Below are 17,571 nucleotides of genomic sequence, written 5' to 3'. Positions count from 1 at the left end.
AATGTACAATAGTCACCAGCAGATGGAGGTGTGACGATGTGTTTCAGAGCTGAATATTTCCTTCCTGATACAGGATAGTTTCCCTGTACGGGTACACTGCAAAATGTGTAAAAATTATGACTTTGCATGTTTTGTTTCACTAAATAAAGAACAGAAATGTTCACAAAATGCCACAAACAAGCAGAGGACTGTAGTGTTTTAGTCTACAGAGGAATGAACATTTCAACAGGCTGAGTGACACTAAACCAGTTTTACAACATTTATTATTTTTCAGCCAACAAGAAATTAACTGTGTTCATTTCATTCAGTTGGTCTAAATATATAGCACTCATCACCTGCACTGACAGGAATCACAGTTTTCCAAATTTTAACACACACAGCGAGGCACAAACCAGTCTGAAAATCAATACAGCTCCATCAAAATGACACAAGTTGCACAACTCTTCAACAGTATGTAATACTTTATTACCTCAGCCAACAAGGTTATGTTTTCGGGTTGTTTTGGTTGCTTCTTCAGCCCCTGTTACACTGCCTGTTCAAGGGAGGAATTTCGCGCCGTTATTCCGCCTTGTTGTGCTTTATAAAAGATATGATCGTAAAATGGGGCGACAGAGATGTCTTGCCTTAAGGTCGGCAGCAGATCAGTGTCTGTGTACCAGGACAACCAGCAGGACGGGACAGGTGTAATGTTTTGACAACATTTTGTGTGCAACCCAGAGCTGGGAGAATTAAAAAGCATCAAGTAGCAGTTAGCAGCTAACTTGAAAAACTAGGGAGATGATGAGGTCTGGGAGCTCCTTATCCTCCGAGCAGAGGACAAGAGAGACAGGACATTTAAAAGAGCCACTTACTAACTTGGAATACAAGTGAAAAAGCACATGGACATAAACACGCTTAAAGTGAAGTTATGTAGATGTATATCAAGAGTAGTGGTGGAAGACATATTCAGAGCCTTGAATAGGGACTGGTGTTAACAGTGGGACTGTGAGATGCTGTCCCATTCCTGCATTCCTGGATCACTGCTATAGGCTTATTTCCTCGCCGCCATTACACTTCCTGCCAAAATAACAAGAAAGCCAACACTTTTGTCAGTGATATCACCAAAAAGGAAAAAAACCAGGATTATGAAACTTATTACTTGTCGTTCCACTAACGTTATTTACCTTCTTTCATGTCCCTGTGGTCTGCAATATAAAGGCAAAACCAGCTGGTAACTCAGAACCAGAATCAGTGAACACTGAAGATCTATTCATGGAGCGGATCCAAAATCCCCTGTAGCTACACACTTCAGGAGGCCAAACATCCAGCCACTGCACTCAGTGTCTGTGGAATTGATGTAGTTAACCCTGGCTGCAGACATACAGATCTGGCAACTAAACTCTTGCAGTGTGAAAGTAGATGAATCTTTCCTCTTAAAACTGAACAGCCTTTAGGCCTCAATGAAACACTTAATTTGTCCTGCTTTTATAGACATCTGCATGTACCAGCATGGCCCTTTGGATATGCTGTGTCATGTGCTGTACTTTCTCCTTCATGTTATTCTGTGTATAGTTGTGTATTTTGTACATTTGTAAAGGCTCTGCTATCATACACTGGTGTTTGAGGATGTTGAGAATAGTACAATACTCAAAGGACAGGTCATTCCTCAGGGTTGATCTCATTTAATTAGTGGTACCAGCTGGCTGATTCACCACACTTGGTAGTAATCTGTCTGTGTCTGTATCTGCTCTGTGAAGCTCTCCTTTCAGTGGCACTGGTGAAAGTTTTGCTGCTGTTTTTAACCCTTCTCCTTGTGCATGAATGTCCTAAATATACTGAATCTTGTTTGCACTGGTCTCAGCCTGTGAACCTTTTTTGTGGCTGTCTGGCCCAGTTGCATTGGTTTGCAGGTATCTCCTCTGCCGTCCTGTCCTGGTTGTTCATTGTACCCACACACCCAAGATTAACCTTTTTGTTGCTCTAAGTATGCACAGTTTCACAGCAGCCCTGAGACTTCACTGCTATATAAACCATGGATTACCAGAACCATCAGGAAACACAGACACTTATTACGCAGCAGCCAACAGTGTAAGAAGACTAAATTACAGTGCACAAGTTAAAAGAACTGATGGGATCACCATGTGAGTTGTACCTTGTATGATTCCTTGTGACAAATAAATGATTGACTGAAGTAGAACTATGTGTGGTGTGAAAAGAAAGTAACCATAAAATACCTTAATAGGATTAGGTTGCCAATGATCCTCTCCATGGCCTCCATCATGTTGGAAGTTAGGGCTACCAGTCTGAATTAGCTGGGTTGCCTAGGGTGCACAGTCTTTGGCACAGGAAGTTTTCCACAGGGCTGAAACCTCCTACAGAGTGTAGGAGTTAGTGTCAGGCAGACAATGGTAAGCAGCCAAGAACAAGAGAATAAGGATATTTAACATCATGTCATATCGATCGCAGGCGCCTGAATTAAAGCGAGGTGAAATCATATTGTGACAGACTTTGTGATATCAGCAAATGTCGTATTGCTTTCCGAAGAATTGGTATGAATTTGTATCACGATAAAACGTGTGATTTAAAGCCTTCTTGGTGAAAACATCTCCATGGCCACAGCATCTTTTCCCGCAGATCTTGCAGAGGTATGGTTTCTCACCAGTGTAGATTCTTCTAATGTGGAGTATCAAGTCACCGTTACATCTGAAATCTCTTCCACAGGTGCTGCAATGATGTGGCTTCTCTCCTGTGTGGGTTCCCATGTGGCAAACCAAGTGAGTGCTAATCCTGAAATCTTTCCAACACATTTTACAAGAATACGGCTTCTCACCTGAGTGGATTTTCATATGAGCTCACAATACTGGTCTCTGATTGACGCTTTTCCCACAGGTGTTGCAAGAATATTTACTCACACTTGAATGGATTAATATATGAAATGTGTCTGATGTAAAAACACACATTGAATCTCATCGCTGTCATAAATGCTACTTACTATTGCAAATGTTTGGTCTCTCCGATGATTGTAAACAGCCTTTGGGTCTGTCAGGCTGGAGATACAGTCCCGGTAATGTGACCGAAAATATCAATACAAAACCCATCGAATCTGGATTTAAGACTTTTTATGGCCTTATGTTAGGAAAACTTAATTCAAGACATTTTAAGACTTATTAAGGACCTGTAGACACCCTGAGTACAGAAAAGACAACTGTGCAAATAAATACAAGCATGCATTTAAAGACACAGTCCTCTATTAGTTTTCTAAAGCACATTCAAGTTTTACACACCTATCTTATGTAACTTTAACATCCTAACATCTTTTATCTTTTGTCTCGTCTTCTTGTATTCATATTTTTCCACTGTTATACCATGTGTGGAATTGTTATAAAGGCCTTTAGGGTGGAGATCAAAGGAAGAATTTCATTGTACAGGAGAACTTGTTTTAATGGTGCACAACAATATACAACTCGACTACATAAAAAACAGCAGCAGAAATTTAACACAATTTAAAAAATAATAAATTAACACACACAACACAGTAGTACCCATGCATTTAAAATGTTATAAACACATGACATCACTCTCAGAGAAATGTAGTTTTTAAGTATGAAACATGACAGTACTCATACACATTGGCCCCTGTGTGTTACTGAGGCCATGATGTGTAAATACCATTTTTGGAGCAGCAAGTCCTGGTGAAATTCCCATGGCAAGTCTATTTGACAATATCTGTTGAAGCACACATCCTTCCTTGACAAACTAATAGTCCTAGCAGCCTATCAGCAGGCAGACAATGGTAAGCAGCCAAGAAAGAGAAAATAAAGATTTAATATTGTCTCATATTGATCACAGGCCCCTGTATTAAATCAAAATGAAATGGTAATGTGGCAGACTTTGTGGTATCAGCAAATATCATATTGTTGTCCAAAGAATCAACTCAATGGTTTCTCCTGTGTGCACTGATTCTCAGGTGTTTCCCGCCAAGAACATGATGTAAGTTAAACTTTTTCTTTAAGTGCTGCAACCATGTGGCTCCTCAGTTCTGTAAATTATTATGTGTTTTGACCATGAACCACGAGAACTGAATCATCTCCCACATATCTAGCAAATACAAGGCTGCTTCCCTTCCCTTTATGTGATCTTTTATGCTTTGCCAAACCAGACGAATCACAGCATCTTTTCCCGCAGATCTTACAGAAGTATGGTTTCTCACCAGTGTGGATTCTTCTGACATGGACTATCAAGTCACTGTTACGTCCAAAATATTTCCCACAGGTGGTGCAAGAATATGGCTTCTCACCTGTGTGTGTTCTCGTGTGGCGAATCAAGTAAGTGCTGGAACCAAAATCTTTCCCACATGTTTTGCAGGCATACGGCCTCTCTCCTGTGTGGATTCGCATGTGGCGTATCAAGTGAGTGCTAGTTCTGAAATCTTTCCAACATGTTTTACAAGAATACGGTTTCTCATCTGTGTGGGTTTTCATATGGCGAATCAGCTGACTGCTAGATCTGAAACCTTTCCCACATGTGTTGCAAGTATACGGCTTCTCACCTGCGTGGATTCTCAGGTGGTCCACCAAGCCACTATTACGATTGAATTTTTTTCCACAGGTGTTGCAAGAGTATGGCTTCTCATCTGTGTGTATTATCAGGTGTCTCTTCAGATTTGACTTGCACTTAAAAGCTCTAGCACACATGCCACATTTGAAAGACCTTTTATCTGTGTGAGTATTACCGTAATGACTGTTGCTTTTGTGATGTTGATTCTGTAGTTTTAGCCCTACATTTGTAGGCGACTCTCCATGCTTGTCTCTTTTCTGATCATGGCTCTCAGCCACATGAGAGTTGTGCAAGAGGATTCTGTGGTCTCTGTTTGGTCTGGATTCTTCACAGTTATCACAGTCAGATTTGTCTTTAAGCCAACTGCTACACACGTTAGCAGAGAGCTCTGTCTGTTCTGCACTCAGACATTTTTCAGGATTAAAATATAGAGTCTGATCTTCACCGTGGTCACTTTGCTTGTCAGTAGGAGTCAACATAAAGGCATCAGTCTCCTGCTTCAGTACAAGCTGCACTCCCTCCTGACTGGTGCAAAGTTCCTCCTGCTCCTCTTTAACCTGTGGAGGCTTTGGGTCGTCTTGGTCCACACTGGTGTTACTCTCCTGAATACAGAGCTGCTGCTCAGAGAGAACCTCCTCCTCCTCCTTACAGACATGATGCTGTGGGAGCTCTGGAGGGACACACAACAAAAGGATCAGGATACTAACGTGATGGTTGAGAAACACATATTATCAAATAAATACAACCAGTATGTATTTGAACCATTAAGATCTCACACGTCCTGTGTGAGTACTTAAAAGAAAAGGTGCTACACACCTATCCTATGTAACTTAATTTCGGGTTTCCAAATAGCATATTATTGCCAGTCTATATTTAAACTATCGGGATTATATGTGACTGAATTTCTCTGTTTTGTGTCATTAAATTAACGTTAAAGTTTTACGCACCTATCCTGTGTAATTTTATTTCAGGTTTCCAGATGATATCCAACAGTCTCCGCTGACGGTTGATCTCCTCTTCGTACTCCACGATGATTCTCTTAAAAACTCCGAATATTTCTTTAGCAGCAGTCGTTAGTCGCTCGTTGACAAACTCTCCCAAATACTCAACTGAAGGCATTGTTGCTCGGTTATAAATTAAGGAAATTATCTACGTTACGACTGCAATATCATCTTGCGGCTAACAGCTATTAGCCTGTGTTGTTTACTTCCGCTGTGTGTCACACTGTTAAGTTCCGGCAGCGGAAGTGAGTTCTTCTTCTGCGGAAATTTACGGCAGCTGGACGACCTCGCAGTGCTGCCACCTTCCGGACGTAGCCCATTACTGCGTCATCTTCGCTTCAGATAGGGTGCGTCAAACTTCCGACCCGCGGGCCAGAATCGGCTCGTCAAAGGGTCCAATCCGGCCAGTAAAATGGACTGAATATTTACACGGGACTAGGCTTTTAACTGGAATTTAATGGTAGTCGTGTTCTTCAAATTAAATTGTCCTTTTCTTAGGCCTTGTTTACACGGATACTGATACAAATAAAAACAGATTTTTGGGTTTACACAATCAGTTGTGAAAACGATATCCCTGTTTACACGAAAGCACAAAACTGGCAGTTTTTGCTGCAATTAGCATGTCAGGCCAGTAGGTCTAACACCATAGAACGTTCTGGGCATGCACACACAGTGATTTTTTTTCCTCTTGGCACTAGTGTTAAAAACAATGATAAACTATATTTTAACCTTATATAGCATAGTTAGCTGCTATGCACTTACTAACACTGGGCACAGCAGACAGCTTTGTGCGCCGATGTAGCCGTGATGTTGATGCAGCAGTGCTAAGTTCATTTGTAAGCTTGTTAGTAGTCCCAAAAGTGCTAACAAAACATAAACAACCCGGCATATATCCACCATTGTTGTTGTGGTTACCGGGTGCCTAATGGGCATGCGCAAACTGGGTTGCAGTGTCATCGTTTTCCAAAATCTCTGTCTATCCTGTTTACACGTCTCCACAGAAACAGATATTTTTAAAAACGTACACTTTGGAAGCATTTTTGAAAATCTCCGTTTTCGTTGAGAAAAACGCCGGTTACGTGTAAATGATGCGCAAAGATAAATACCCTTTTCAGAAATATACAGAATCGTGTAAACAGGCCCTTATTCTGGCCAACCTGACATATCAGAGGCTCACAATCACCTGTCAGTCAAAAGCTTATCAGTTTTTAAATTCAGCCAATCACCTTACAGTAGTAGGAGTCATCAACATTTCAACTAGCTACAGTAGCTATGCTAGCGCTTGCTAGCGTCTGCGTATCAACTCCCTGATTATACTGGAATATGGTAACTTAAACCACTGCTCATTTTAGAGAGGCCACTGCGAGAAAATGTGTTCTTTGTTTAAATTATAGCACAATTAACAAACAATGAATCATAGTTGTTTGTTTATGGCTGCCAGCATTAGCTAGTGCAGCTAGCACACTAGCTAAGTTAGCTGAAAAGCTTGTCTCGACCTCAAAATGTTGATTAAAAACAGAGGACGATGTTTCATTGTATGATTCTACTTAAATGCCTCTCTTTTGAACAGCTGTCCTCGCCACTTTTTCATTGCTTTTCATGCCACCTACCCGTCACTACCCCTCCTTCTTACTCACTTAAGTGCGAGCAAGATTTCATAAACTAGCTCAGGCGACTCTAGGATGCACCAGACCTGATACTCTGATTTGAGACAATGAGTGGCTACATATGAAAATTTTATGAGGATGAACCTGTTCAAGCTGAACTGTCATTAATATAGCATACAGCTCCAAGATGTACACATTTAAATAGTTTAAAGTTCTTTTGAGGATCTTGACATTCAGCCCCTGACCTATGTGGCTCCTGTAGCATCAGTTGCTGACGTCTGTGAGGATTAAAAGCCACTCCCTGTACCAGCTGTCCATAAGGCAGTAATATTAATTTATAAAGTTTACCCATTTATTCTTTACTCTGCCCACATGTAGCTCCAAATCCACTTTTGGGGTCTCTGGCAGCCAGATTGTTACTGACAGCCGCAGAACTGCAGAGCAGAACTCCTGACTATGGAGTTGTTTTTTCTTTCTGCTTTAGACTGTTGGCATGTTATTCAAAACTTGTGTGTTCATAATCAATAGTAAAAATATACATCTACCTCAGCTGATTCCACAAGGAAATGTGGCACTCTCTTATACTTTTTTTTCTTTAAACAAGGTATTTTTTTTATTAGTAATTCAATAAGGATATACAGAGTATTAATAAACAGACACAGAACCAGTGAGGACAAAAAGACCACCCCACACACCCACCCATCAACCCAGGAACAAACAGAGAAAGCCAGTTGAGTCATAGGAAATCTGATGGAGAAGACAAAAAAAAGGGAAACATAACAACAAATTAATTAGCTTGTGTGACATAAGTAAGGGAGTGTAGCGTGCTTTATTACAGTTTTTCAGCCTCCATATTTGCCACAAAAGTTAAAAGTGGTTACCAGGTGACAAAGAACCGTGCAGGTGATAATATAATAAAGCAAAAGATTTTCTCCAGTTGTAAATAATACATAACATCCTTGATCAAATGTCCATATGTTGGAGGTGAAGAGTCCTTCCATTTACACAGGATGAGCCCTCTGGACAGAAGTGAGCAGAAAGAGACAACGTCCGCTTGGGCTCTACTGAAGTCAACATCTAGAGGAGTTACTCCGAATAATGCTATGTACATAGATGTGACAACCAGCCATCCAAACGTTGTTGAAAAAGTTTTTAACATTAAATCCCAGAAATGAAATAGTTTCACACATGACCAGAACATGTGACATCAAGTGGCTGAAGACTGTTTACACCTGTCGCACGAAGCTTCAATATGACTGCTGATCTTAGCCAACTGTGCTCTGGACCAGTGGAGTCGTTGTTTGAACAACAATGTATCTCAGAAAAATAGAAGATGAATAAATTTCTTGAATAGCGTAACGCCTCACCTCATCCGATATCTGCTCTCCAATGTCCTCCTCCCATCACTGCTTTAACCTTTGTGCCCTTTTTGGCCAGTTTTTGGTCATTTGAGTTGTTTTAACAAATGTAAATTAGTGGTATATGATACAAACGGACATGGAAAGGGTTAATATCTGATTACATAATGATTTAACTTAATTAAAAACAAATTAATGAAAAGAATGAAACAAAAAACCCTGGAGGAATTGATCAAAAAATCATAACTTTTGGGTGGGATGACATCTTTTTTTGTCATAGGACGAAATTAAGAGACTTTTATTAAAATCTGACATTGCACACAAAACTTAAAAAAAAATAAAATGAATAAAAACATTTTAATAAAAAGGAATGAAACAAAAAAAATGGAGGAACTGATCAGAAGTTGTGAGTGTGAGTCCTTTGACAATTTGTTGTCGTGGTAAATATGTAGGAAGTTTTTATCTTAGCGCAGCACAAAGGTTAAAGACCCCAAAGCTGCAAGATTATGAGCACTGAGTAATACATAGATTTGACTTTATTACTCAGAATTGTACAGAGTCAGTAACCCTGAAACTGCTCCTGCAATACTAACATTACTAAAGTACCGTAATACATCAATATTGAACATTAGATTCCAGGCACCTCATCAGTACTACACTCAGAATAACAGGAATGCAGAAGTAAATCATTTAATAATAGCCACAACAAAGATAAGTAAAAGAGATCTGAGTTTATTGAAATAACGGCGATAGTGCATTAAGTATATACAATACAAATGAACACAATCATATCCAGCAGAGTAACTGTTATTCATTGTTTTCACACCACACTACACTGTAAACAGCATCTTCACTGTCCATTTCGAGACAAAAGAAGTCAGAATGAGTTTATATTATGCCTTAAAGCCAGAGCTCAATAAATACACTTAATCGTTAGTTGCCTTCAGGAGTGTCCACTGAACTTCAGCTGGGCTAAGAGAGAGACAAGATTGTATTTTAAATGTAACACAAATATCAATAAAAGAAAAAGATTTGTTAAACTGTATTTTGTTCAAAAAAGATCTGACCCAGCGGTTTTTTTTTTTATCATATTCAGTCAAGGCAGGATGTGTTCTTACACAGATAATGTATGTCTTTGTATCCTGAAATTAAATGTGGATCACATTGCATGTATGGTGCCATTATTTTCTATAAATAATATTCATGTAAAATAAATGAGAAACACATTAACAATCAAAATAAGTGTGCTACATTAGACCAATTTAGCATAATTTTTTAAACATAATTTTATGCAGTATGGGCAAGTCGGCATGAGAATACTGAAAAAAAAATAACAGTTTTAAACAGTAACATATTTATGGTCCCTTCGTCAACCCCACTGGGTAAGCATGATAAGGTGAGCTAACGGCCAACACGTCGTGAATCTGACGTCGCTGGATCCAAAGACAATGTGTTTAGAATATCCAACTTAAAATTAACCTCACCACACTCAATGTTATACATAAGTACAGTATTTGAGTACATGTAGTTACATTCCACCGCTCAATATGAGGCATCAAACTACCATACAGTATCAAATCATACTTTAACTTAACCTCCAGCCAGTGAGCTGCAACATTAAAACACCTGCATGTTATAACTTAACACTCAGAGAGAAATGTTCTTCACTGTAACTTTTACTTTGGATGTCAGTCACACCCATCTGCAGCTTGATGAACAGAATTAGCTCATATTGAGACATCAGGGTGAATTCAGCATTATATACAAAGTCTTTTCAAAAAAATTTGGGAGATTATGATTGTTTTAAAGAAATACTGATCGCAGGAATATGAGTAACGCAATAATATGATGACAAAGATTTAGGTTAGTGCATTCTTCTCATGTGGTCTTTCAAGGTACCACTGAGTCTGAAATTTTTCCCACAGGTTTTGCAAGAATATGGCTTCTCACCAGTGTGGGTTCTGATGTGGCCAATCAGGTGACCAATAAGTCTGAAAGCTCTCCCACATGTTTGGCATGTGTACGGCTTCTCACCTGTGTGAGTTCTCATGTGGACTTTTAGGTGACTGCCTGATCGGAAATCTTTCCCGCATGTTTTGCACAAATGTGGCTTCTCGCCCGTGTGGACTCTGATATGAGCCTTCAGATCAGATGATCGACAGAATCGTTCCCCACAGGTGTTGCAAAGGTACGGCTTCTCGCCTGTGTGGAGTCTTATGTGAGCCTTCAGTATTGACGGCTGGTTGAATCTTTTCCCGCAAGTGTTGCAGGAATACGGCTTCTCACCTGTGTGGATTTTCAGGTGTCTCTTCAGATCTGACTTGCACCTAAAAACTTTCTCACACAAGTTACACTTGAAAGACTTTTTACCTGTGTGGGTATTATAGTGAATGGTTGCGATAGTGGGGTCAGTTATATTAATGTAGTAACTGTTGCTTTTGTAATGCTGATTCTGTTGTTTTGACCCTGCAATTCTAGTCGATCCTAAGTCTCCGTGCTCGCCTCTGTCCTGATCTTGGCTCTGAGAGTTGTGAGAGAAGAACCAGCTCCTCTCACTGGTTGGTTCTGGTGCCACAGAGCTGTTAACTGAAATGTAGTTAAGAGGCCTGTCCTCCACCACATTCTGAGTTTCATCAATGATAAAGTTCAGACCATGATCGTCACTGTGGTCACTTTCATCATAAGTAGGCGTCAACATAAAGGCGTCAGTCTCCTGCTTCAGTACAAGCTGCTTCTCCTCCTGGGCGCTGCGGGGTTCCTCCTGCTCCTCTTTCACCTGTGGAGGCTCCTGGTCCTCTTGGTCCAGACTGGAGTTGCTCTCCTGAATACAGAGCTGCTGGCTAGGGAGAGCCATTTCCTCCCTATAGGCATGGTGCTGTGGGAGCTCTGGAGGGACACAGAACAAAAGGGAACAGGATGCTAACGTCACTGCTATGGCACAGAAACAGCCGTCTGAGCAAATAAATACAACAAGCACGTGTATAGACAATTAGTATCATATCAATAACACTCCTCTGATGGTATTTTGACGAACAGGTTTTACACACCAATGCTGTGTAACTTAATTTCAGGCTTCCAGACGATATCCAACAGTCTGCGCTGACGGTCGATCTCTTCTTCGTACTCGACGATGGTCCTTTTAAAAACTCCGAATATTTCGTCAGCAGCAGCAGTTAGTCTCTCGATGACAAACTCTCTCAAATACTCGACTGAAGACATCGTTGTTTAATTAGAAATAAGGAATTATCGGCGCCACGACACTACAAAATCGCCCTACAGCTCTTCCAGTTGGCAAACCGCAAACGGCTAAAGCTAGCAGCAGTTGGAATGCTGTTTACTTCCGGTGGGTGTCACACTGTTACGCTCCGACAGTGGGAGTGAGTTATTTTCCTTTCCGCTTTCAACGCGTGGTATTTTATTAAAACCTTGTGCGCTAAAAACCAAGGGTAAGAATATACAAATTACTTCGGTGGAACTTATACTTTTAACTAAAATGACTGTCACTTTGTGGACAACAATTTTGTACAAATAAAAGATCTTGATTTTAGCTTTGGTGTTCCTTATTTTAACTTTTCTAGGTGATATTTTATGACATGCTATATGTTTTATTCTTCTTGTGTTTAGTTTTATTGTACAGCACGTTGTAACTGTGTTTTGAAAGATGCTATATAAATAAAGTTTCTTATTATCATTTATTATTTATTTTAGCACACTGTTTTTTTATATGTCTTATTTGATTATTTTTATTGACATTATCTGGTATTATCATCGGTTGTTGCATTATTTTAGTTTTGTATTATTCTAACCGTTTGATGTGCAACCTACAGGCTTATCTGCTTCAGTGATGGTATTTTATCTTTATTTTTATTGTTCTTTGTATTGTATTTTTTTTTTATGTTAATCTAGGATCAACCATGTAAAGCACTTTGTTTTGAAAAGCGCTCTATTAAAAAAAAAAAAAAAAGTTGTATTATTATCATTATTATTATTAAAGTAGAAATACCACTGTGTAATTCATGATGTACTCAAAATGTTACTCCAGTAAAAGTACATGAGCATTATTTGCAAAGTATATATATGTGTTAAGCAGCTGGACCAACTGGAGCTCAGCTCAGTTTACAGCCGCAGGGCTTCCTTTCCGGTGTCACCTTCTTATGTGTTTTTGTCACTTTGCAGATAATGGTTTAGCACCAAGAAAAAACAACGAGAACAACAGCTACAAAAACAAGAACAACAAACAACAAAAAAAGCATTGGTGGATAAAGTACTCAGATTATTCAAGTAAAATACCCCTGTGTAATTCATGGTGTATGAAGTGTTACAAGCAAAAATGCTTAAAGAAAGAGACATTAATAATTAGGCAGAACGGTCACCATTTATTTACTGATGCCATAATGTGTAACATGCATGTGCACAGATAGACCCCAGGTGGTGCCCAAGCGCCTGCCCTTTTGCAACTTTGTTTGTGTTTATTTTGTACCTTGTGGCAGCTGCATGCAAATTGTGCACCCTGCAGAGCAGCATCATGTCTGTCTCCCTTGATGTGTACCATCTGCATGTGGCAGTTGTTAAGCTCAGTTTTTCACATGGCAGCAGGGGGCCCTCTCCCGGTGTCAACATCCGGCTCCTCCCAGGTGGTCTGCTGGGGCCAGAGATGCATGGTTTTCCGTGTCAGCTAACACCGTGTCAGTCAGTGTCCTCAACCATGGCTGGGAAGGTTATTTTTTGAAATATAACAGGCTACGTATTTGATAGTAACCCTGTTAAAAACGTATACTACACTAATAGGTGCTGATCAGAGTTACAGAGGAATAGAAGTAACTAATAGAGTAATGTTTGAGTTAGATACGTGGTGGCTGGATGACTCTTACTGAGCAGTAACAGCAACATGAAGACGGCTAACTTTCTTCAGCATCATTTTACACTTCTACACATTTGTCAGCTTCACAACACCTCCTGAACATGCTTTACAGTTTTAACGTCACTGTTGAAAGTATTTACACGTCATTAATTAACTGTAAACATAAACATGTAAATACTTGTATGAACATTGGTCATATTAACTTCACACCTGGGCCCTGTTTTAGAAAGTGGGTTTAGTACCCTGAGAAAACAGAAGATGGGAGATTAAGCAGATTTCATCCATCGATCCATTTCCATCCGCTTATCCAGGGCAGGGTCGCGGGGGCAGCAGGCCAAGCAAAGCACCCCAGATGTCCCTCTCCCCAGCAACGCTTTCCAGCTCCTCCTGGGTGACCCCAAGGTGTTCCCAGGCCAGATGAGATATGTAATCCCTCCAGCATATTCTGGGTCTGCCCCGGGGCCTCCTACCAGTGGGACGTGCCTAGAACACCTCTAACGGGAGGCACCCAGGAGGATCCTGATCAGATGCCCAAACCACCTCGAATGACCCCTTTCGACATGAAGGAGCATCAGCTCTACCCCGAGCTCCTTACCCTATCTCTAATGCTGAGCCCAGCCACCCCACAAAGGAAACTCATTTTGGTCACTACCCAGAGCTCATGACCATAGGTGAGGGTTGGGACGTAGATGGACCAGTAAATCAAAAGATTCGCCTTCTGACTCAGCGCTCTCTTCACCACGACGGTCCAGCGCAGCGCCCGCATCACTGCAGACGCTGCACCAAACTGTGTATTCATCTATTACTCCATTCTACCCTCAATCATGAACAAGACCACAAGATAGTTGAACTCCTTTGCTTGAGGCAGCAACTCTCCTACTTTATTGACACAATGACGAAAGTACAGTAATTACACAGCTCCACTGATCAAATAAAAACACAGCATTAAATCATACTTTAAAGTCCCATTTCCACCAAACACTTTCGGTATGGTACCTTTGGAACAAAAAGTAATCTTTCAGATTGTAGATGGTGCCTAGACCCTCGGTCTACTTCGCGTTTCCACCACAAACAGTCCTCTTAAATGTGGGCGGGGTTGTTGTCACTCACTGCTCCGTCCAGCACTCGCTGTATTTCCTCATCAGTGGTGACACAGATGGAAGTCTGCACCTTGTTTATCGTCCACAGAACGAGACTGCATGATGACATTTTCAGAACAAAATAGAACAGGCTGCAGTGAGAGTCTCTCTCCATGGGATATTTAAAAATAGCGGGTTTGTGCATTTAGTCCTTCTCAGGCAAGCTTTTTTTTTGTCCAAGTGAGGATTGGGATATATGACGTTTCGGTTGAAATTAATTAGAGCTTGAAGAAGAGGTGTGTTGCATGATTTACGCCGTCAACTCATGCACTGAGTGACATTGCAAGTTAATGTTCCACCTTAAAAGGTACCGGCAGTCGGCCCAGTGAGTTTAACTATTTTTTTCTCAGTCTCCAGCTGCTGTGAGAGGCAACAAAACATCCTTTCATTTTATAGTTACAGTTTACTAATAAAACTCTCCACAGTATGAACAGTGGTTACATGAGCCTCAAAACCAGACACAACTCAGCCCTGAGCAGAGTGACCGTCCTCTACTGACCAATCAGACTGCAGTGTTCACAGCTCCACCTTTTAGTACCAGATCTGTGTGCTAGGTACCCCAACAGAGGGGGGACCAAACATGGGGACGGTTAGTAACAGTTCCATCGGTACCATCCACAACTTTTCACAGTGGAAACAGAAAACAAGCACACTGGACTGAGCTGTACAGTACTGCTCGGTGGAAACGGGGCTTAAGTTAACCTCTAAAACACCTGCATGTTTTAACTTGACTCTGAAAAGAACTGTTCATCACTCATTTTTGATGTCAGTCACATCCATCTGCAGCCTTGATGAACAGAGTTTGCCCATAGTTGAAACTTCAGGATGAAATTTGTTTTATATACAGTCTTTTCGAAGATTTGGGAGATTTTCTTTGTTTCAAAGAAATACTGTTAACAGAAATATGAGTACTGCAGTAATCATAAAATATATGAGGTTAATGATTTCTTCTCGTGTGGACTCTCAACTCATAGTTACGTCTGAAGTCTTTCCCACAGATGTTGCAGGAAAATGGCTTCTCGCCTGTGTGGATTTTCGTGTGGCTGATCAAGTTAGTACTGAAACTGAAAGCTCTCCCACACGTTACACATGTATACGGCTTCTCACCTGTGTGAGTACTCATGTGGAGTTTCAAGGCACTTTTAAGTCTGAAAACTTTCCCACATGTTTTGCATGAATACGGCCTCTCTCCCGTATGGATTCTTGTATGAGCCGCCAACAATGATGGCCAACCGAATCTCTTCCCACAGGCACTACAAGAATACGGCTTCTCGCCTGTGTGGGTTCTCAGGTGGCGTGTCATCTGACCGCTCGTTCTGAAATTTTTCCCACAGGTGGTGCAAGTATGTGGCTTCATATCTGCATGGATTCTCATGTGGACCAACAAGCAACTGTGGCGAGCAAATGCTTTTCCACACATTTTGCAAGAATATGGCCTCTCACCTGTATGGACTCTTACATGATTTTTCAGATCTGATATCCGAAGAAATCTTTTCCCACAGGTGATGCAACAATGTGGCTTCTCACCCGTGTGGACTCTTGTATGAGCCTTCAGTATTGATGTCTGACTGAATCTTTTCCCACAGGTGTTGCAAGAATACGGCTTCTCACCTGTGTGGGTTAAAAGGTGTCTCTGCAAATATGACTTGCACCTAAAAGTTTTCCCGCACGTGCCACATTTGACAGACTTTTTACCTGTTTGAATATCGCAGTGAAATGTTACCATGGCAGGATTAGTTGTACTGTCAGTGTGACTGTTGCTATTGTGATGTTGAGTGTGTAGCACTGTCTCTGCATTTCTAGTCGGTCCGGAGTCTCCATGCTCATGATCCTGATCTTGGCTCTGAGAGTTGTGAAAGAGGAGCAGGTGGTCACTGTTTGGTTCTTGCACCACAGAGCTGTTAACTGAAATGTAGTTTAGGTGCTTTTCTTTCACCACACTCTGAGTGTCATCCAAACTAAAGTTCAGAGCTTCACCGTAGTCACTTTCCTCATCAGTAGAAGTCACCATAAAAGCATCAGTCTCCTGCTTCAGTACAAGCTGCACTCCCTCCTGACTGGTGCACAGTTCATCCTGCTCCTCTTTAATCTGTGGAGGCTCTGGGTCCTCTTGGTCCAGACTGGAGTTCCTCTCCAGAATACAGAGCTGCTGGTCAGAGAGAACCTCCTCCTCCTTACAGACATGTTGCTGTGGGAGCTCTGGAGGGACAGAGGACAAAAAGGAACAGGATGCTAACGTGATGGTGGAGAACAAAATGTAGATGTGAGATAATTTTTAACAGTCTGCATTTAAGCAATTCTAAGTGAAATAACTGTTTTGTATTGTTAAATAAATATAGTCCACTCACCTATTCTGTGTAACTTTATATCAGGTTTCCAGACGATATCCAACAGTCTGCGCTGACGGTCGATCTCTTCCTCATACTCGACGATGGTCCTTTTAAAAACTCCGAATATTTCTTCGGCAGCAGCAGTTAGTCGCTCGTTAACAAACTCTCTCAAATACTCAACTGAAGACATCGTTGTTTAATTAGAAAATAAATAATTATCCAGGTCTGGAATTCATCACCGTCTTCAAGCTAACTCAAATCGTCCACACGGCTAACTGTAGCAGCGCCTGTGTTGTTTACTTCCGGTGGGTGTCCCACTATTTAATTCCGACAGCGGAAGTGGAATCATTTTCCTTTCCGCTTTCGGCATTTTATTAAAAAGTCGTGTGTTTAACATTAGTAAGAGTGAACATCAGTTTATACCTTAAAGAAATATGGTGCCCTTTACCGACACGCATTCGTCACTGTAGTTAGTGAAAGGGTGAATTAAGGGGGGATTGGGACCGTTTTTGAATTTCCTCCCTCTGCAGCTTTCTTGCCATCAATTAAAAAAAATGTAGCCCAATAAATTAGACATTCCTGATATACTTAAGTTGCCTATTCATTTGATTAGGAAAGACAGTTATATAATATGTCAAGGAGACGTCGCATATCCTTTTTAGTAAACTGACCCCAAACTTCTTTTTTTGGTAACATTTGGGTGATGAGAACAGGACATTTTATCACAGATTTAGGCTTG

At 40.8% G+C, this 17,571-nt stretch overlaps 3 protein-coding genes across 3 annotated transcripts in view; all 3 read right to left on the bottom strand.

Annotated features, from left to right (window-relative positions):
* LOC126394273 (zinc-binding protein A33-like) overlaps window positions 1-1,535 on the bottom strand; it is a 14,796-nt gene extending 13,261 nt beyond the window's left edge. The window contains exon 1 of the mRNA XM_050050987.1: window positions 1,524-1,535. Coding sequence (XP_049906944.1) covers window positions 1,524-1,535 — 12 coding nt within the window. The remainder of the gene's footprint in view (window positions 1-1,523) is intronic.
* A 1,873-nt stretch (window positions 1,536-3,408) lies between these two features.
* LOC126394102 (zinc finger protein 121-like) lies at window positions 3,409-5,756 on the bottom strand. Its single transcript, XM_050050720.1, has 2 exons — window positions 5,484-5,756; window positions 3,409-5,206 (listed from the first exon to the last, which is right to left on the bottom strand). The coding sequence occupies exons 1-2, from the start codon at window positions 5,653-5,655 to the stop codon at window positions 4,029-4,031; spliced, it is 1,350 nt and encodes a 449-aa protein (XP_049906677.1). The 5' UTR covers window positions 5,656-5,756; the 3' UTR covers window positions 3,409-4,028.
* Window positions 5,757-9,216: 3,460 nt separating this feature from the next.
* On the bottom strand, window positions 9,217-17,144 carry LOC126394272 (zinc finger protein 665-like). The gene is made up of 4 exons (XM_050050985.1): window positions 16,851-17,144; window positions 15,448-16,701; window positions 11,550-11,717; window positions 9,217-11,388 (listed from the first exon to the last, which is right to left on the bottom strand). The coding sequence occupies exons 1-4, from the start codon at window positions 17,020-17,022 to the stop codon at window positions 10,367-10,369; spliced, it is 2,616 nt and encodes an 871-aa protein (XP_049906942.1). The 5' UTR covers window positions 17,023-17,144; the 3' UTR covers window positions 9,217-10,366.
* Window positions 17,145-17,571: the final 427 nt, after the last annotated feature.

This window comes from Epinephelus moara, chromosome 8 (genome assembly GCF_006386435.1).
Source record: "Epinephelus moara isolate mb chromosome 8, YSFRI_EMoa_1.0, whole genome shotgun sequence".
Classification (NCBI taxonomy): Eukaryota; Metazoa; Chordata; class Actinopteri; order Perciformes; family Serranidae; genus Epinephelus; species Epinephelus moara.
This window is presented reverse-complemented; position numbering and strand designations above follow the sequence as displayed.